At 35.8% G+C, this 21,511-nt stretch overlaps 6 protein-coding genes across 7 annotated transcripts; 4 read left to right on the forward strand and 2 right to left on the reverse strand.

The window, feature by feature from the left end:
* The first annotated feature begins 3,596 nt into the window (after positions 1-3,596).
* LOC114517930 (fucolectin-like) lies at positions 3,597-4,787 on the forward strand. The gene is made up of 4 exons (XM_028537782.1): positions 3,597-3,638; positions 3,703-3,838; positions 3,933-4,108; positions 4,468-4,787. The coding sequence occupies exons 1-4, from the start codon at positions 3,597-3,599 to the stop codon at positions 4,723-4,725; spliced, it is 612 nt and encodes a 203-aa protein (XP_028393583.1). The 3' UTR covers positions 4,726-4,787.
* Positions 4,788-9,165: 4,378 nt separating this feature from the next.
* LOC114518216 (fucolectin-like) lies at positions 9,166-12,590 on the forward strand. Of its 2 annotated transcripts, none has more exons than XM_028538171.1 (5): positions 9,166-9,249; positions 10,501-10,751; positions 11,227-11,362; positions 11,462-11,634; positions 11,831-12,590. In XM_028538171.1, the coding sequence occupies exons 2-5, from the start codon at positions 10,503-10,505 to the stop codon at positions 12,086-12,088; spliced, it is 816 nt and encodes a 271-aa protein (XP_028393972.1). In that variant the 5' UTR covers positions 9,166-9,249; positions 10,501-10,502; the 3' UTR covers positions 12,089-12,590. The 2 variants fall into 2 exon arrangements, with proteins under 2 accessions (XP_028393972.1, XP_028393971.1); XM_028538170.1 differs by lacking the exon at positions 9,166-9,249 and adding an exon at positions 9,830-10,107.
* Positions 12,591-12,889: 299 nt separating this feature from the next.
* LOC114518475 (ceramide-1-phosphate transfer protein-like) lies at positions 12,890-13,644 on the forward strand. Its single transcript, XM_028538476.1, has one exon. The coding sequence runs from the start codon at positions 12,908-12,910 to the stop codon at positions 13,538-13,540; it is 633 nt and encodes a 210-aa protein (XP_028394277.1). The 5' UTR covers positions 12,890-12,907; the 3' UTR covers positions 13,541-13,644.
* Positions 13,645-13,864: 220 nt separating this feature from the next.
* LOC114518167 (ubiA prenyltransferase domain-containing protein 1-like) lies at positions 13,865-14,999 on the reverse strand. The gene has a single exon (XM_028538111.1). It carries the CDS (start codon positions 14,909-14,911, stop codon positions 13,967-13,969), a length of 945 nt encoding a protein of 314 aa, XP_028393912.1. The 5' UTR covers positions 14,912-14,999; the 3' UTR covers positions 13,865-13,966.
* Positions 15,000-15,759: 760 nt separating this feature from the next.
* LOC114517931 (ubiA prenyltransferase domain-containing protein 1-like) lies at positions 15,760-16,869 on the forward strand. Its single transcript, XM_028537783.1, has 3 exons — positions 15,760-16,192; positions 16,261-16,503; positions 16,793-16,869. Exons 1-3 carry the CDS (start codon positions 15,760-15,762, stop codon positions 16,867-16,869), a joined length of 753 nt encoding a protein of 250 aa, XP_028393584.1.
* Positions 16,870-16,906: 37 nt separating this feature from the next.
* LOC114518439 (potassium voltage-gated channel protein Shaker-like) lies at positions 16,907-20,164 on the reverse strand. The gene is made up of 3 exons (XM_028538428.1): positions 18,781-20,164; positions 18,050-18,190; positions 16,907-17,894 (listed from the first exon to the last, which is right to left on the reverse strand). The coding sequence occupies exons 1-3, from the start codon at positions 19,730-19,732 to the stop codon at positions 17,542-17,544; spliced, it is 1,446 nt and encodes a 481-aa protein (XP_028394229.1). The 5' UTR covers positions 19,733-20,164; the 3' UTR covers positions 16,907-17,541.
* Positions 20,165-21,511: the final 1,347 nt, after the last annotated feature.

Raw genomic sequence — 21,511 nt, forward strand, 5'->3', positions numbered from 1 at the left:
TTGCCGTTGCATTGAAAACCCGTATTCGCTCGACCTTACACTCATTCTAAAGTTCCAAACGCTATATACATCTAATCGTATCTCCCACTATCTGGAGGACCTAAAGCAATAATCATATCTTATCATTTTTATTATTTGTATTTAAATAAACGCTCGCTTTATCGAACCCTATATTAATAGAGTCTCGCTGTTCTCGCCCACACAGCTGCCCGTGTCATCTGCTATAATACTATATGATCTCCATGCATGCTTCATTAAAATACATTGTAATGTCATTAATATATCCCTATAAAAAGGCAATAAATCTTCAACCAATCTGACTTACAAATACAAATAAATATCTGTTTTTAATTTTTAAAACTTTTTGCACATACGCGTGATATGGTCTTAAACACAGCAGCCAAAATGAATACAAACCTGGAATGCATCGAGGAATGCATGCTTTCGTGCTTTTTCCTTGTTGTCTAAAACGTCGCTCATATAGCACGCGCAAATAACCTAAAAGAGGTTGTGTAAAGTTACGCCCCTTTCGTAAAGTTGTGTCCAATCATAACTTTGGATGTCAGCATGCATATTAGGTCTGTTTTAGACGACAACTTTTCTAGTCTTTTCAGCTGCCGAAATACACAATAGGCTTGGCTCATGAAACGTTCAACGTCTTTAAAACGGGTCAAAGGCTATGACTTCAATGCCACTTAATAAAACCTCTAAAAAATTCACAGTTTATCGCCAAGATGAATAAAATCAAAGGCTTATATAACTTGGTTACTTTCTCTTGGATATTGGGATCAAATTTCATTTGGTGTGAAGGATATTTCATGTAAGAAGGAAACAGATTTTCGCTTACTCGAGCAGGTTAGCGTGCAAAAATTATTAATGATAAAATTCAGCAGGTCACTAGCTTGTTTGCAGTTTCTGCCGAACAATATTAACTGGCTCATTACACCTGTCTTTACGCTATTTTGTCCAGAAATGAAGAATAGCAGCATGCGTATGTATATAGCTTAGACATTCTGTTTCTATCCTCACTTATATCATTCTTTGTCACGTTTCTCAGTGAAAGCTACGAAACATACCGTTAACGATAAGGCCTATTCTTATGAAGCTTTCTCTTATTGCTATATTATATGTTATCGTAATTTTTTAACTATAACTTGGCGCCAGATAGGGTCTATTTAAAATTCATAATACAGTTTTTCAAAACATACGCCATTTTCTTACTATTTTTATCTTTCATAAAACAATTTAGCTGCAATATAAAATTCCTAAATCCTAGTCGCTAGAAAAAAGCCTTTCTCGATCAGGATGACAAATATCCGCTATTTTGGGGGGCACTTCCAATTTTCCTAAATGCGTTTAAACAATAATAACAATACAAAAAACCATTTTTTTATGTGCACACCACTGACAGACAGCTATATGCCTTTATTATATACACAAGCGCCAGATATGAGGTATATGCTGCAATTTCATTGGTTGGCTACTAGACAGATATTAGCTCATATCTGTCTAGTAGAGAGCTTTAGTTGATAATAGCACACCAAAATGCATGGAAAGGGCGACAAAGTTTGTGTATATAATAAAACAGTTATTCTGCTCACTCTCGTACTACGAGTAAAGACCCTGGGTACGAGGTTGTGCCCAGAACCAAACAACATGCTATATCCCCGGGAATGGGTATGAAAATAATAAAGTTTTAATTACTTTTAACTAATTGTTAATAACCAAGAGGGGGTTGGCACTTTGCATAAATACATTAATAAACGCGAGAACATTTTTCTTAGAATTAAATGTAAACAAATTTTGGTAATTCGCCAAACGACATAAAAAAAGCAAATGTCTGGAACAAAGAGCATCGACATCGTTTGCAACGTCTGGAAGAAAGTGAATTATATACTTGCTACAATCATCATCTTAATTCGGAATGCATCACTTATAACTGGAAATATTTCGTGCCATAACCCGATCGCGTTTCAATTGATTTTTGCAGGTAAGTGACACTCGAAGCACGGTTTTGTTTCAACGTCATGAAAAATTTTACAGGCTCTCTCTCTCTCTAATTAAGGACATATAGCTATGGTTAAAAGCTGTGTTGCCTCGTTGTTTTTAAATCAAAAATTTAAATATAGACACGATATGTTGTTGTTGCGGGTTGAAAAGTATTTAAACGACTTGATAATATAAATAGATCATCAAAAGACAATCGTAATTTTTATTGATATCTCCTCAAAATAGGAAAATACACTTTTATAGTCATGTGAAACAAACGTGTCAGTTCAAAATTGTCTTTATTTCGAGTGGAATCATATACAAGGCAGGAAGGGTTAATATACTGGGTATTTATAGCAAGTGTTAATGACTTGTGGTCAGAACCGTAAAAAGCGTGGTTGGCAATGACATTGCCAATGTACGTATAAATGAATATTAATTAATGCGGGTATTTCTTTTGAATTAAATGCAACCATTTCGACAATTCGTCTTGCAACATAAAGAATGCAATGTCTTGGAAAACAGGAAATTATATACTTGCTACAATCATCATGTTAATTCAGAATACATCACATATAACTGGGAATATTTCGTGCCATAAGCCGATCGCGTTTCAATTAATTTTTGCAGGTAAGTCGCGCTTGAAGCACGGTTATATAGCCTCTGATATATATATACACAAAAACATAGTTGCTATTTCTCGTACTTTGTTTCATTTTGTGTCAGTACAAAGCCAAATATTAATAAGGTATTCTTGTTTAAAATATAAAAATATATATATAGGCTATAGCGGTATTCATAAAGAAAACGTCTTAATTTATCTGTGCCGCTTTCAGTAGTTATAATTTTTCTGTTTCATGTCAATTCTGTTTCATTAAATAAAGTTATGGAAAAAAGTTATTGATAAAAATAAATTGTCGGTTTAACAAAAGACAGTCGTAATTCAGTTTGTTGATATTTCCTGAAAATGCACTTTTATAGTCATGTGAAACTAACGTGTCAGTTCAAAATTATAGACATGGTGTTGACAGATAACGTTATAGCAAGTTACTGGGTAACTTCACAAGCTGATTGTTTGTTTTATTGCTACGAAAATAAAAACTGTCTATCTTACAACTATGAATACAGTCTCTCTTATAACAATGAAGGAAAGCTTGGTCTTTGTGAGCTGAATAACAAGACAATGAGTTCATGTCCTTTGAGGAAGGCAATGAAAGAAGGCCATGGATATTTTGATGAAATGAATGTCGTTGAAAGGAAGGCAAGGAAGACTATATTATATATTGTGTATTCTTATTGGATGAAAGCCTGCGTAATGTTGAGCGGTAACTCGTTTAAATTGGAAGTTGGAACCCAATTTAAAAAAATGAAGGACAAAAGAAAGTTTTTAAAAAATAGTTTTGCCTTGTGCTCAATGGCTTCTGCTCGATTTGCTTTACAACGAAGTTCTCAAAAAACAAAGTGAAAGAATAGTAAGCTGGCAAAGCTGACTCGACGAAATATATTTGTTGTTTTGCTTGGCTGACACAGCTGACTTGACTGTTTTTGCGTACAGAATAAATAATAAATGAATTAACTCCGTTTATCAAGACCCTAGATTGGAATAAATGCAGAATATCAGAAATATTCAGAATGCAGGGGTTATAATTGTTTGTCAGCGATTGACAATAAATGTTCCTCAGGGAATCTATTTATTGACGTTATTATTCTCAGGTGTATGGATCAGAGCAAAACCCAGGCGCATCTTGTCTGGACATCAGCAGTTGTCATGACAACGATGGTGAATACTGGTTAGCTTCCGAACAGACATCCTGGGTTACCATGAAAGTATTCTGTTACATAAAGCAAGGTACCTTGCAAACAAAATCATTCCTATAGTGCTAACTAAAAGTGAACAATAATTTAATCAGATGCAGACCCCCCCTGTTTTTCGTTTCTTTCAGACCCAAGTACCATTAATCTAGCTCGAAACAAGCCTGCCATTCAAACAAACACAGCATATGGAGCTGTTGCAAAAAGAGCTGTTGATGGCAGGAGAAGTTCAAATTGGAGACAAGGTTCATGTACTCATACATATGGAACAAACTCCCCATGGTGGAGAGTGGATCTACAACATGTTGTAAGTAATCTTAATCCTTTTAATTTTAATCCTAAAATTAATCCTTTTTAACTATTATCCTCATACTTGAATATGAAATAAGCATTTGCATGAGGTTGTGACATAATTAGCATAAACATACTCTGCCCACTCGGGTGAGTACATATTATTTGTAACGTATTTATGTTTGGATAATTAACACTATTGATGCTTGTCACTGTCAACTATATTGGACGAGTGTCTAATTTTACAGAGGTCATACTAAGTTGAACCTAGGGTTAAACTTAGTATTGTGAAGGTGTGGTTACTCTGAATTTGCTTGACCTGGCGGGAAACAAATCCCTGACTTTTGATTGGTTATAATTTCCTTTTGTTTATAGTTTTTCATTCGAAAACTGATCATCACCAATCGTTCAGACTGTTGTTCTGGAAGACTTTCAAATTTCCAGATCAGGATTGGTGCTACCCTTAATAACGCAAATGGTAATTCCAATCCTCTATGTGGCGGATATTATTCACTGAAGGCTGAAACCAAGAGTATTGTGTGTCCCAATCCAATGATTGGAAGATATGTGAATATTATTATTCCTGGACCAGGAAAGGTTCTAACATTATGTGAAGTAGAAGTCTACCTATGAAGTTTCTTCATGCAATGTTCCTTCAAATATCACTGGCATGCGAAACTAAAATGATAAAATTCAGCAGGTCACTCTTGTTTTCAGTTTCTGCCGAACAATAATAACTGGCTCATTACACCTGTCTATGTTATTTTCTCTAGAAATTAAGAATAACAGCATGCGTATGTATATAGCTAAGACATTCTGTTTCTATCCCCACTTATATCATTTCTTTTGTCCACGTTTCTTAGTAAAAGCTAGGAAACATATACCGTTATTTGACAATAAGGCCTATTCTTATGAACCTTTCTCTTATTGCTATATTATGTGTTGTTATTATTATAACTCCACCTGTAATTCACCTGAAATTAAATAGTTTACCTTTAATATACTAGATTTTTTAGAAAAGCGTTTAATAAAGGTGTTTATTTCGAGTGGAAATCATATACAAGGCAGGAACGGTTGAGAAAACCATCAGTCCTCGTGCACGTATCGAACTTACGCCTTTGTAATGCCGGGGTGCCAAGACAACCTTGCAGTATTTTGCGATAGGACCCAGTATCCGGGATAAATTAGTCATCGGGACCTTCATTTATAGCAGTTATATTTAATTGAAGAGGTTTTCCTGCATGTATAAATATTTTTTCAATAAATAAAATAAAAAACCTCAGGGATTCTTTTAATAGCTACGAGAAAACTCCGTTGCCGTATGCATGATATAAATATATAGGAATCCCTAAATCTTCCTTAAGTTTACAAAGTTTACAAAGTTTTTTCTTCAGAGTATGTTTTTTTTTCTTAATTAAACGTCGGCTGATGAACGATCGATTTAACATACATAAGAAATCAGTGCATGACGGGAAATCGACTTTACATTACAAATAATGGGTATTTATAGTAAGTGTTAAGTGACTTGTGGTTATACCGTAAATGTACGTATATAAATGAATATTAATTAATGCGGGTATTCCTTTTTGAATTAAATGCCAACCATTTTGACAATTCGTCTTGCAACATAAAGAATGCAATGTTTTGGAAAACAGGAAATTATATACTTGCTACAATCATCATGTTAATTCAAAATACATCACTTATAACTGGGAATATTTCGTGCCATAAGCCGATCGCGTTTCAATTGATTTTTGCAGGTAAGTCGAACTCGAAGCACGGTTTTGTCCTAATAATCATGATATATATAGGCTCTATCTCGTATTAATTTATATATACACACACAAACAAACTTAGTTCCTATTTATCGTACTTTGTTTCATTTTGTGTCAGTACAAAGCTAAATATTAATAAAGTTTTCTTGTTTAAAATATAAAAAATATAGCGGTGTTCATAAAGAAAACGTTTTAATTTATCTACGCCGCTTTTAGCTATAAATTTTCTGTTTCATGTCAAGAAGTTTAATTAAATAAAGTTATGGAAAAACAGCATATATGAACGGCAGGGTATTCTTCAGACATCTTTTCTTCTTCTCCAAAACTCAAAGAGAGCACAAAATTAAAAGAACAGGCATGTATCGTTTAAAAGTTGCGTTGTTTGTTGCATGTTTGCAGATCAAAATTATGAATAAACAAATACGACAGATATTGCCGGCTGAAATTAAGTCTATAAACGATTAGATAAAAATAAATTGTCGGTTCAACAAAAGACAATCGTAATTTTTCTTGATATTTCCCCAAAATAAGAAAATACACTTTTATAGTCATGTGAAACTAACGTGTCAGTTCAAAATTGATTTTATAGACATGGTGTTGACAGATAACGTTATAGCAAGTTACTGGGTAACTTCACAAGCTGATTGTTTGTTTTATTGCTACGAAAATAAAAAATGCCTATCTTACAACTATGAATACAGTCTCTCGTACAACAATGAAGGAAAACTTGGTCTTTGTGAGCTCAATAACAAGACGATGAGTTCATGTCCTTTGAGGAAGGCAATGAAAGAAGGCCATGGATATTTTGATGAAATGAATGTCGTTGAAAGGAAGGCAAGGAAGATTATATTATATATTGTGTATTGTTATTGCTTGAAAGCCTGCGTAATGTTGAGCGGTAACTCGTTTGAATTGGAACTCAATTTGAAAAAATGAAGAACAAAAGGAAGTTTTTAAAAATAATTAGGTCTTGAAAATGGCTTCTGTTCGATTTGCTTTCTTTTTATTAAAAAAGAGAAGTAAAAAACGAAGTTCTCAAAATGACAAACTGAAAGAAAAAAGTACGAAAGCCTTACTGGTTTAATGAGAAGACGTTGGCAAAGCTGACTGAACCTAAAAAACCTGGGTACGAAGACCCTGGCATATCCAGATTGCAGGAGTTATGATGTGCCTGTATAATTGTTTGTAAGCGATTGACAATAAATGTTCCTCAGGGAATCTATTTATTCACATTATCATTTCTCAGGTGTATGGATCAGAGCAAAACCCAGGCGCGTCTTGTCTGGACATCAGCAGTTGTCATGACAACGATGGTGAATACTGGTTAGCTTCCGAACAGACATCCTGGGTTACCATGAAAGTATTCTGTTACATAAAGCAAGGTACCTTGCAAACAAAATCATTCCTATAGTGCTAACTAAAAGTGAATAATAATTTACAGAACCCCCCCTGTTTTTCGTTTCTTTCAGACCCAAGTACCATCAATCTAGCTAAAAACAAGCTTGCAATTCAATCAAGCACAGGTTCTGGAGGTGTTGCAAAAAGAGCTGTTGATGGCATAAGAAGCTCAAATTGGGTACAAGGTTCATGTACTCATACATATGCATATACAAACTCCCCATGGTGGAGAGTGGATCTACAACATGTTGTAAGTAATTTTAAAAAAAATCCTTTTTAACTATTATCTTCATACTTGAATATCAAATAAGCATTTGTATGAGGTCATACTAAGTTGAACCTAGGGTTGAACATATTGTGAAGGTGTGGTTACTCTGAATTTGCTTGACCTGGCGGGAATCAAACTCCTGACTTTTGATTGGTTACAATTTCCTTTTGTTTATAGTTTTTCATTCGAAAACTGATCATCACCAATCGTTCAGACTGTTGTTCTGGAAGACTTTCAAATTTTCAGATCAGGATTGGTGCAACCCTTAATAACGCAAATGGTAACTCCAATCCTTTATGTGGCGGATATTATTCACTGAAGGCTGAAACCAAGAGTATTGTGTGTCCCAATCCAATGATTGGAAGATATGTGAATATAATAATTCCTGGATCAAGAAAGATTCTTACATTATGTGAAGTAGAAGTGTACCTATGAAGTTTCTTAATGCAATGTTCCTTGTGATATCACTGGCATGCGAAACTAAAATGATAACATTCAGCAGGTCACTTTTGTTTGAAGTTTCTGCCGAACAATAATAACTGGCTCATTACACCTGTCTACGTTATGCGTATGCGTAACAGCATGCGTATGTATATAGCTAAGACATTCTGTTTATATCTCACTTATATTATTTCTTTTGTCCACGTTTCTCAGTGAAAGCTAGGAAACATACCGTTATTTGACAATAAGGCCTATTCTTATGAAGCTCTCCATTATTGCTATATTATGTGTTATCGTAATTTTTTAACTTTAACTTGGCGCCAGAAAGGGTCTATTTAAAATTTCATAATACAGTTTTTCAAAACATACGCCATTTTCTTACTATTTTTATCCTTCATAAAACAATTTAGCTGCAATATGAAATTCCTAAATCCTAATTTTTTACAGTATCTTAGGAACGATATCTAGTCGCTAGAAAAAAGCCTTTCTCGATCACGATGACAAATATCCGCCATTTGGGGGTACTTTCAATTTTTCTAAAAGCGTTTAAACAATAATAACAATACAAAAATCATTTTTTTAAGAGTAATATTTTAATATACTGATATCGAGACTTGATATTATGTGCAGTAACACACCACTGACAGCTATGCCTATAGCAAGCTCATACCACGAGTAAAGACCCTGGGTACGAGGTTGTGCCTATATTTAAACCAAACAACATGCTATTTCCCTGGGACTGGGTATGAAAACAATAAAGCTTTAATTACTTTTAACTAATTGCATTAATAAACGCGAGCACATTTTTCTTATAATTGAATGAAAACAATTTTGGCAATTCGCCAAACGACATAAAGAATGGAAATGTCTGGAAAAAAGAGCATCGACATCGTTTGCAATGTCTGGAAGAAGGTGAATTATATACTTGCTACAATTATCATGTTAATTCAGAATACATCACATATAACTGGGAATATTTCGTGCCATAAGCCGATCGCGTTTCAATTAATATTTGCAGGTAAGTCGCACTCGAAGCACGGTTTTGTTTAAACGTCATGAAAAATTATATAGGCTCTCTATATTTATATATATATATATTTTTTCATTTACATAATTCTCAAAAATTTGGCATCGCTTCCCTGAGTTTGGCAATCATCAAGTGACTAAATTTCAGTTCGTTACAAGTAAATACGAACAAACAAACTTAGTTGCTATTTCTCGTATTTTAAATGTTACATGCAGTAGTTGTGTTTAAAGTATAAAGTCATAAAAGAGGTGTGTATAATAAAGACGTTTTAATTTATCTGTCAGTTCCGCTTAATCAACCAGTATAACACGTATTACCCATCTCATATATCACTTAAAAAACCTCTAGCAGCTGAAAGACGACGACGACCTGAAACTCGTCGTCTGCCCAAACAAACGGTTCTCATTCTTGTTTTTTGCTTTCGATTTGGTCTATAGCTTTTCCCTTCGAAATTGACATCTTTTTTGTAACAGATGCTTAGCTAGTTAATCATCGTTTACAAGTAAAATAGTATATGTGTGACACGCGAGTGGGAAACGTGATGCTTCTTTGCGCAAAAGCGCAGAAAATTAAGGACATATAGCTATGGTTAAAATCTGTGTTGCCTTGTTGTTTTTAGATCAAAAATTTAAATATAAATACGACATGTTGTTGTTGCCGGTTCAAAAATATTTAAACGACTTGATAATATAAAGAGTCGATTCTAACAAAAGACAATCGTAATTTTTATTGATATCTCCTCAAAATAGGTAGATACACTTTTAAAGTCATGTAATACAAACGTGTCAGTTTAAAATTGTCTTTATTTCGAGTGGAGATCATATACAAGGCAGGAACGGTTAATACTGGGTAGTGACTTGTGGTCAGAACCGTGAAAAGTTTGGTTGGTAATGTACGTATAAATGAATACTAATTAATGCGGGTATTTCTTTTTGAATTAAATGCCAACCATTTCGACAATTCGTCTTGCAACATAAAGAATGCAATGTCTTGGAAAACAGGAAATTATATACTTGCTACAATCATCATCTTAATTCAGAATACATCACTTATAACTGGGAATATTTCGTGCCATAAGCCGATCGCGTTTCAATTAATTTTTGCAGGTAAGTCGCACTTGAAGCACGGTTATATAGGCTCTGATATATATATACACAAAAACATAGTTGCTATTTCTCGTACTTCGTTTCATTTTGTGTCAGTACAAAGCCAAATATTAATAAGGTATTCTTATTTAAAATATAAAAATATATATATAGGCTATAGCGGTATTAATAAAGAAAACGTCTTAATTTATCTGTGCCGCTTTTAGTAATAAATTTTCTGTTTCATGTCAATTCTGTTTCATTAAATAAAGTTATGGAAGTTATTGATATTAAGCTATTGATAAAAATAAATTGTCGCTTTAACAAAAGACAGTCGTAATTCAGTTTGTTGATATTTCCTGAAAATACACTCTTATAGTCATGTGAATCTAACGTGTCAGTTCAAAATTATAGACATGGTGTTGACAGACAACGTTATAGCAAGTTACTGGGTAACTTCACAAGCTGATTGTTTGTTTTATTGCTACGAAAATAAAAAATGTCTATCTTACAACTATGAATACAGTCTCTCGTACAACAATGAAGGAAAACTTGGTCTTTGTGAGCTGAATAACAAGACGATGAGTTCATGTCCTTTGAGGAAAGCAATGGTAATAAAAGAAGGCCATGGATATTTTGATGAAATGAATGTCGTTGAAAAGAAGGCAAGAAAGATTGTATTATATATTGCGTATTCTTATTGCCTATTGGTTAAAAGCCTGCGTACTTTTGAGCGGTAACTCGTTTGAATTGGAACTCAATTTAAAAAAAATAAAGGTTTTAAAAAATAATTTTGTCTTGTAAATGGCTTCTGCTCGATTCGCTTCCTTTTTATTAAAAAAGGAAGTAAAAAACGAAGTTCTCGAAATACAAAGTGAAAGAATAGTAAGCTGGCAAAGCTGACTCGACGAAATATATTTCTTGTTTTGCTTGGCTGACACAGCTGACTTGACTGTTTTTGCGTACGGAGTGAATGATAAATGAATTAACTCCGTTTATCAACACCCTGGGTTGGAATAAATGCAGAATATCAGAAATATTCAGATTGCAGGGGTTATAATATGCTTATATAGTTGTTTGTAAGAGATTGACAATAAATGTTCCTCAGGGAATCTATATATTGGCAATATTTTTTCTCAGGTGTATGGATCAGAGCAAAACCCAGGCACATCTTGTCTGGACATCAGCAGTTGTCATGACAACGATGGTGAATACTGGTTAGCTTCCGAACAGACATCCTGGGTTACCATGAGAGTATTCTGTTACATAAAGCAAGGTACCTTGCAAACAAAATCATTCCTATAGTGCTAACTAAAAGTGAATAATAATTTATTCAGATGCAGATGCAGAACCCCCTGTTTTTCGTTTCTTTTAGACCCAAGTACCATTAATCTAGCTCAAAACAAGCCTGTCATTCAAACAACCACAGGTTCTGGAGGTGTTGCAGAAAGAGCTGTTGATGGCATAAGAAGTTCAAATTGGGGACAAGGTTCATGTACTCATACACATACAAACTCCCCATGGTGGAGAGTGGATCTACAACATGTTGTAAGTAAATTTTAAAAATAATCCTTTTAAACTATTATCCTCATACTTGAATATGAAATAGGCATTTGCATGAGGTCATACTAAATTGAACCCAGGGTTGAACATATTGTGAAGGTGTGGTTACTCTGAATTTGCTTGACCTGGCGGGAAACAAACCCCTGACTTTTGATTGGTTATAATTTCCTTTTGTTTATAGTTTTTCATTCGAAAACTGATCATCACCAATCGTTCAGACTGTTGTCCTGAAAGACTTTCAAATTTCGAGATCAGGATTGGTGCTACCCTTAATAACACAGATGGTAATTCCAATCCTTTATGTGGCGGATATCATTCACTGAAGGCTGAAACCAAGAGCATTGTGTGTCCCAATCCAATGATTGGACGATATGTGAATATTATTATTCCTGGACCAGGAAAACATCTTACATTATGTGAAGTAGAAGTGTATGCATAAATAGTTTCCATTCAAGCTATTTTGAATTTTGATGATATCTTGCCATATCTTCTTTCATTTCATTGCTTTGTGGCAAAGATGATTGGTATAGCTATGCATGTTTTGATGAAACCATTTCATCAACTGCCATTGAAAGAAACATTTTAACATTTCAACTTTATAGCCTCTTCCGCAGGCATCTCAAATGGTATTGATGTCCCTGGTGATATTCTCACAAGTTTCATATTCAATATTTCTTAAATCCATTAAAGATATATTGCTTGCAGAAGAGGCTAGTCTCAAACTGCACACTTCATCAGAAGTTTATATATGAGGTCAAAACTTTGACCTCGCTGTATTCTTGTATATTGTCCAGGTTCCAGATTTATTTCATGAGACAATATTTTGAAAAGTTAGCACTGCCAGTCACTGGCACTATGCCACTCTACCTGATTACCATAAGATGTATCTTTAACTTTTAGCATAGCCATAGACCAAATAATTTTCTTTGAACAAAGTCTTGAAACAAAACCTGTAGAAAGAATAACGATTAAAACAATTTTGTACAATTTTCATCGAAGATTCATTCACCAAGAATTTAGAAATTTAATCAACTCACTTGCTGCAGCCTTGAATAAACAGACAAAATCTTTGCTTACTGTAGTTTGTATAAAGGTTTGTTAGTTTAAATCAGACTGTGAACATCAATAAATATATAAACCACGTGTAGTTTTACTTTTACTGGTTTGAAATATATATACCCAGGTGGAAACACGTTCTAGCAGGATTTGATCAGGGGGGGAAGACTGGGGCACTATTTAGACTCTATAGAAGAACAGAATGAGTGAGGTTGTCAAATTTGATCCAAAGGAACTTTTAGATGCTTTTAAAAAGGCAAAAGAAGGCGAGGAAGTTGTTATTGACGAGTACGTACGTGGTTACGTACAACTCACACATTTTTTCGATCTTTTGGGCACCGTATTTGGTTACATTAACTCGGATATAAATGAAAAGGTGGCCATTTTGCAGAGCTATCGTAGCCAGGAGATCAGCGAATTCTACAGAACAGTTAAATCGATGATGGAATATGAAATCTCAAAGGACTTTAATGTAAGCTCCGAGCATCCCAGTGGGTCGAGGACCTTATTACGGCTCCACAGAGCGCTCGCATTTGCAAGTTTGTTCATGAAGAGATTGTCCGAAGCAGGTTTACAAGACAAATCATCAAACATTGCCTACGACTCTTATAATGAAACGTTGGCTCAGTTTCATCCGTGGTTGATCCGAAAAGGTGTTGGTGTAGCTACGTACACGCTTGGTTCCTGTGGCAGTCTTCTTGAAAAATGTGGAGGTGATTTGAGTGATGTAGATGAAGCGAAGAAAATCTTAGGTGAAATCTCCATAGCAATGGATGAAGTTTTTAACTTAACCGAAAGCTTGTATACTCATTTTGATCTGCATGGATTGCCATAACAGTTGAAACTGAAAATATGTGAACTGTAAAATGAAAACATAATGTTTGCTAATATCTGTCACCTCGTCAGTTTGTATCAATGTAGTAATCGATTATTAACTATTTAATATCAATGCAATTCTTTGAGATATATATGACAATTATATATAATATGTGAAATTTTCATCACTTCGTGGAATGCATTTGATTTTACTAAAACGTAAAAAAATCTACCCATACCCATACCCATTTTATCCGTGCTCGGTCTTTGTTGTGGTTCTTTAACCTCAGCGCTAATGAAATTGAGTAAGAGTACCAATTTTAGCCGTCTCGTGCCGATAAATTGGGTGTCATGTAAACAGGGCTTGAATCATAGCACATATATAATAATAAAATACTATCACCTGACATAATAAGGGTTATGCATCAATAATACAATAAATACTTTAATGAACTGCTAGTAAAATGCTTAGTACATACATTAACCCTAAATACAAGTTCAACTTGGCAGTTCTCTGAGGCAATGTTTCAAAGTTTCGCTCTCTGAATTGTCTGTCCAAGTCAAAGGCGACTCTTAATGTGATTAACGGCAAGAAAAAAGCAAAACTAGAATTCACAGCTAGTACAGCAAATACCACATATGGTGTAAACAACAGAAACATGAATAAAATATATGATCCATGTTGACCAAGTATAATAGCTAGAGTTACAATTCCTTTCAATTGGTCTTGTTTTATATCTCTTGTGTTGTTGCTGTGTAAGATAGATTCTGTGTTTAGCACAAGTGGTATAGCATATAACAGTGGCATCCATGAGAAACTACCACATTGGGCCACGTATGCAAACAGCACTGCCAAAGGTCCGAATGTAATAACTACCACCAGATCACCAAGGGCATAATATTTCAAGGCAAATCCACCGGTGTACAGAAATGAAGCAGAAAGGCCGCCAAAGAAAAGCAACGAAAGTTGCACCAATGAACCTGAAGACATGAAAACCAATCCACATAAACCAATGCATCCAACAACATAGGACAATGCACCTAGGCGGACCACTTCATGGGATGTTAAAACTTGATCAACTAATGTCCTATCATCGGATATTTTACTGTCAATTCCTTTAATGTAATCATAATAAGTGTTAACCAAGTTTCCTGCAGCATGGACTGCTAGTATGGTTAAAAAAGTCAAAACTACGACGAATACATCGAAATGGCTCGTCATCTTATAACACAAAGCACATCCTAACGCGACAGGTGTCATGCTTGCTGAGAACGACCATGGTCTCAAAGCGATGATATAAGATGATAATTTTCGCCGATAAATGTTCGTTTCTTTCGGCTCCATCTTTACGCCACTGCTTTCGGGAATGTATCCGTTCGTCTTATCCATTTTAGGCTACAATTGAACAGTACTTAACTGAATTTTTTTGTTGCTGAAGATACACAAAAACTTTCATCATTTGCTGAAGGAAAAATAGCTTTTGAAATCAGAGCCCGCGATCCATCCGGGGGAAGCCAGAGCCTGCGATCCGTTGAGAGAAAATAAAAAATATTAAAAAAATAAAAAAAATTTTCTTACCAGTCCACGCTGCGCAAAACCGATCTCAATTATGCAACACCGGAAGCGGCTGTGGCCATCTTCAGGACTTGTCAAGTCCTAGATTCACGTACAATGCTATCGTAATTTTACCTTGAAACATTTGTGATAATCTGCCCTAAATGAAATGCATACAAACCCCTTGACTGGTCCAAGACTAGAGTGCCTGACCTCAGTAACCCAAGCTTTTTGTATATCAGTGTCTAAACCAATCTGTACCATGTACATGCAGAACTATCCCCTTGATACCAGGAACAGGCCGATACGAATGAGAGGAGTAAGATAAAATTACGACTTTGCTAGATTATTATCCATCCTCTTACTACTCAAATTTCTTACCACATCCTTGCGGTATAAAGATTTTGACTTGCGTTTCCAAACTTCCTGTGGTCTTTCTCTTTTATCCCTTTTTGAACCACACGAGAAATTTATGACCGCTTTCAGTATCGTTCAAGACCGAACCTTGAAAGATACTAACTCGAAATTTACAACGCCTCCTATTTCATAATTGACGTAAGTTGATTTTGATCATCCACACAGCTTGGTCTGAAAGCGTAGTTTACAACAACAATGGTAGACAACAGTGTCGTTTTTCAAAGGCCAAGGTCTTCATATTCATGTCTTCATCCTTCATGCCCAAGATGCTATATTCCGTCAAGTTTAATGAGAAGGCCGAAAACTCATTTAAACAAAAGTTGAAAGCAGTTACCACCTGTTATGTTATGGCTATGCAACCCTGGTCCTTCTCCATCTCATTCGCTCCGGTTGCTTTGGGGAACGTTTTATCCTGGCGCGAAAAGGCACAGTTCAGTTTCTCCACTTCTGTACTCTCAACCATAGTCGTATTGTGTGTCCATGCAGCAAGCAATGCAGTCTACTCGAATCGAGATAAACTTTGGAGGAGATACAAAAAATGGCCTCAAGACAGTCCTAAAGCCATGGTTCGAATTGGCGTTTTGTTTTATATAATGGCTTGTATTGCAATGCTTGGGGTCATGTGTATTTCGCCTGCAAAAGTTGAACACCTCGCGATGTTGTTCTTTGGGGGACTTTCCGCGTCCTTTCTGTACACAGGTAAACACATTGAAAACATCGACATATCAACTAGGTGTTTTGGCTAAACTTTAACAAATTATCTTTAGGTGGTTGGAGCCAAAAAAGTCGCAGTGCACTTGGAGATTTGCTTATTATCATTTCATTTGGACCAATTGCAGTCCTTTTCTCATATGTTGCTCAGTGTGGAGAATTCAATTTAAAACCAGTTCTTTACGCTATTCCCCTCGCATTGAATGCGGAAGCCATTTTTCACAGTGAGAATGTAAAAGATTTGGAACAGGACGAAGGCCAAGGCAACGTCACAACGGCTACGATTTTAGGTCATCAAGGTTCCTACATGTTCTACCTGATCCTACTGTTTACCCCTTACATTATTTTCAGTGCAATGCTTGTTAAAGGTTCCCTAGGGTTTGTTTTCCCCCTCATTACTCTTCGAGGAGCTTTTGACCTGGAAAAGTGTTTTCGACAACGTAATATTGAGATGATGCCATCACGAACAGCAAGACTGAATGGCTACCTGGCTGCGATTTATATTTTGGTGGCATTCTGATCTATCAAACCTACTACAATCCAGATGTCACTATTCAGCTTGAAGTGTAACTACTTTCTATTACTAAGTTCACATGAAGAGTGAAGAAACAATTCTGGAAAAGGCCGTCAAAGTGCTGATCTATTTTGTCTTATCATTTACCTAAGACCTAGAGATAAACGTGTTTTGTCTTATAAAACAATAATGTTGATACCACTTTAAAAAAGGTGGGAAATTGTAATTCAAATATACCCTGATTATATTGGAACAAATATATATTCTCTTTCTAGATGTCTCTAATAGCATGCATGTCAAATTTGAAAATATTTTTTAGATTTTGGAATTATTCTACGCAAGGTGAAGAAGTCGCAGTAAGGCCACCAAGCCCTGGGGAACAAACATAGCCCTAGGGGTTTGCGCGGCCCTTTATCTCTTATATTTTATATCATTTGTTGTCCTTCTTTTACTGTTCATGATAGAAGGCGAGGCTTCAAATGCCTGTACTTCGGTGGCTGACTGGAAAGTACCTGACATGCTCCCTTTTTTAGAGAGTTTCACATCCACTTCAAAAATCATCAGGGATGCTTTCATGAAACGGGTTCCAGCGACTATCTTGGTCCAGCGATATCCCTGCCTCCTTGTCAGATGATAGATCTCATTTATCATCCGATAAAAAACTCGTGTTGAGTTGCATCGACCTTCTTCTTGACGCTATTCTGCATCCATCATTTAATATCCACCGAGCGTAATTGTGTGACAAATACACTTCAAAAAAACGTTCCCCAAAAAACCCTCCCAGCACAATAATTCCCCAGTTTAAATGATACCAAACATTTCTTTATACGTTGCTCTCGATGACCTTAGGAGAACCTTGTCCATAATTTGCGTTATTATTTCCAAGCAAAATATCAGAAGTTCCCGCTTTCTCAGGGCAACTTTTACGAACTATTTTTGCATTATCGTAGCGCCGTCCAGTGCAGTCGTTTCGTTCGCCTACCGTCGGACAGCATAGTAATGATCGGAAAGAAACGGAATTCGACGAAGATTGTTCCTTTGGGGACATATCCCGGGTCATCTGTCGGTTGCGCTCTTTGGAGTAATAGTAAGCGAAATTTGAGACGATTACCGGAACGGGTAAGGCAATGAATAAAACTCCAGTTATAGCACAGAAACAGCCCACAAGTTTACCAACTGAAATAAGAAAATATGATTACGAATGAGGGCAGCATGGGATCATGGAATATTTTTGCTGCATGGGAAGTGATTTGAAGCAAAGCGATGTATCTGACCATTCTCAAACAAGCTAGAGATAATTTAAGACGAAGACTAGAAACATTACGTCATACCTCCAGTAATAGGTACGTAATCGCCATATCCGACTGTTGTCATGGTGATAATAGACCACCAAAAAGAGTCTGGAATGCTCACAAACTTCTCATTGGAGCCCAACTCGGCGTAATAGATGGCACTTGAGAACAGTATTATCCCTGGGAATAAATAAATGCATATTACTTGTGAACTATCTTGAGCATAAAGTCGTACAAGTTATGACAGAAACTACACTAAGTACTGCGCACGTTGACCAGCGTGATTCATCCTCAGTGAAGAGAAAGATCAAGGTGTTTATGCCTGCTGTCAATGGGATTGAATTCATGCGACATCGAGAGACAATTTCCGACATCTAATATTTTCCTAATATCGTTTTCAGAATGACCAAGGCTGAACAAGAACCGGCCTTTGAAAAAAAAAATACGTGATTTGACTTGATGTAGCTTTTACAGACGACCTTGTAGTCACTCTTAAAAAAAATTAAACAAGGTATCGAGGTACATGCGTCTACAATTAAGTATTTAGAATAAACAGATGTGCTGCAAATATTGCAAATATTGATTTTTCGTCAGTTTCGTTCAGTCGTATTGTTTAGACGGGAAATTTAAAGAAAACGTGTTTTCCTGAGCAATTTCCCAACATAGACAATAAAACCACGGGGAGCATAGAAAAATCACTTTCGCTATTGAATAACAATAATCGACTTAAAAATAATCCCATAACTATCTGCCCAATTTGATGTGCTTACCCACACAGAGAAAAAACAATAACAAGCCGAGCTCTTTCACACTTGCTCTCAGCGTGTGGCCTAGAATCTGTAAGCCTCTTGAGTACCGAGATAATTTGAAAATCCTGAACACACGAACTAGTCGAACAACCCTCAGAATAGCAAACGAGGATACATCAGTTTCAGAATTAGCCATCGCTATGCCGATGTAGAATGGAATTATTGCGATTAAATCAATCACATTTAAAATAGATGTCGCAAACTTCCATTTATTCGGTGAACTGAGGAGCCGTACAACGTACTCGATAGTAAACCAGCTGATGCATAATGCTTCGATTATAAAAGCTCCAGACGTGTAGTGTTTTTCGTCTCCATCTTCGCTGCCTGTATCGTTGGCTTTACTCTGCATTTTTTGAAACGAAGGCAGCGTTTCAATGCAGAATAAAACAACAGATAATAATATAATTGTTATGCTTAATATGGCAATTGCCCTGGCTGCTCTTGACGTATCTGGATGTTCAAACAGATCCCACACTTTACACTGAAATTTATTTTTTGGCTTTTCATAATGCTCCTCAAAGCCATTATATCCTTCTGTAGCTTTCCAGAGCGCCTCTTGCCCAAGCTCAAAGAATTTCAATTCATTAACAAATATATTCATGGGCACTGTGGATGGCCGAATTAAGATACCTTTCGTTTGATAATATGTCAGGATTGCCTCGAAGCACGTTCTGTTTCTATCAAAGAAGAACTCGTTATTTTCACAATCCCAGAACCTATTTCGTTTGGACGCAGACCCCAGCACACTGTCTGGTAACTGTTCCACAGTATGCTTGTAAGTCTCAAAGCGTAGTCCAGATACATTAATGATAAACTTCGTCGGTTGTTCCGTTGAATCGACATCTCGAAACTCGGAGTTTGGCCGAACTAAACAAAAGTCGCCCATGTTTAAACTCCCCGTATCACACGTCATGTTGTCGTGTAGACTCCACTGAAATCCCCACTGTAATACGCAACTTTATTGTATCAAAAACCATCCTAAATCTGATAGGAATAACACACTAAATAAACTTCTCCGCAGCAATGGAATGCTTGCACAAAACATGTCGGAATGCAAAGCTCAAATTACTAGCAAATACTCGCTTCCAGCTGTTTGATAGATAAAACCAAAGGCAAAGAGGAAACGGATACAGACCCATAAACCACTTGTATCCAGAGAATACGGTGTGCAAATAATCTGTTCAAAGCTCTTTTATATATATTGCACAGACTTCGCAAAATTTTTCAGCTCTTTCTGTCGGTTAGGACTGTTGTAGTGTGTTTACCTAATTAAAATATGTTTACTTCATTACGCGACGAATTATGCGAGATAAATTGAATCTCATAAAACGATTATTTCATTTATTCAATTGAAGAAGAATTTAGCGGTGACTCCGGTTGATTCTTTGACTTGAAAGAAGAAATTAATTATTCGCATTTTCGGATGATGCGCAGTACTATGCAATAATAGAAACTTGGTCGGCGAGTTTCGCCCGTCCGTTTTGCTCGGTTGGTTATCAGCACCTTTGCTGTGGTTGCCAAGGAAATATGTATATTCACTTCCCGTTCCATACAGCTTTCCAGGTCCTCTTTGTTCCAGCTTCTTTCTTTCGTTGCATTTTTAATAACAGATGCAACAGTGAGACAAGCTCACGAGGGCACTGGAACTGAGATTCAGTTTTGCCCACGTCGAGACGACGTAAAAAAATGCGTAGACAAAATGGAACTATTCTTTTTTAAAAAAAATAAAACTGAGTAAGTTTATAAATTTGGAGCCAGTAATCTCCTCTAATACGTACTACCCTTCCTTTCTAACGAAGACAATAATGACATCGTTTTTGTATCACCTGTCGATCAAATATGATCAAATCTAAAATGAACATAATTTTATTATGAAATTTTTGCCCACCTATAAAGCCCATCGCACACGAAAGCTATCATCTGAGCAGCGTGAAGCAAGCTCGAATCTAGCGCTGTATAGCTGTCATATTTTAGTACGCATGTTTTTTTCCGGTGGATAAAGCTTTCGAAAAGCAAGAAAAAGGAACTTACGAATAAGACTATATTTATCACTTATTTTATCAGGATTTTTGGAAAAAAATTCTTTGGAAAATGAGGACACTGTTTGACTGGTGAAAGCGTATTAGTGTTCTTCTTAGCGGAGCGTTTATTTTATGTATGTCATTAGCAAACCTCTGCTCATTTCAGTTATCAATTCAGCATTGCCCCAGGTATCCCTATTTTCATAGCTTTATATCTACCGATCTACGTTCGGTTGCAGTATTGTCTTCCCGTGCAATTGAATATAATATAACATATATATTTATATAATATATACACCAATATCATATTTAATTAAAAGTTAATGAGTTAAGATTATTTTTGTAAACTCTTCGTAAAAGACAATGTTTTTATACGAAAAAGCAAACAGAAGTGGTTGGCAAATGAATGGAAGAAATAACTAAGCTTGCATTGCTGTCTGTTTATTTCCCACATCAATATCAACAGGGTAAAAACATTTTGTAGATTTAGTTGGATGCACGCAGCTGATCTATTAACTCAGTGCCATACTAATGTCATCTTATAGTGATATTAATCTTTATTAAAATTAAATTTTTCCACCGCTGTGTCGGATCTTTTTGTTATTATAAGAATGAGGTCTAGATGAGAGAGCCTTGCAGTGAGTCATAAAAAGCACAAATGACTTTTAGAC

This window comes from Dendronephthya gigantea, unplaced genomic scaffold (assembly GCF_004324835.1).
Source record: "Dendronephthya gigantea isolate DGI-Jeju-01 unplaced genomic scaffold, DenGig_1.0 000010F, whole genome shotgun sequence".
Lineage (NCBI taxonomy): Eukaryota > Metazoa > Cnidaria > Anthozoa > Malacalcyonacea > Nephtheidae > Dendronephthya > Dendronephthya gigantea.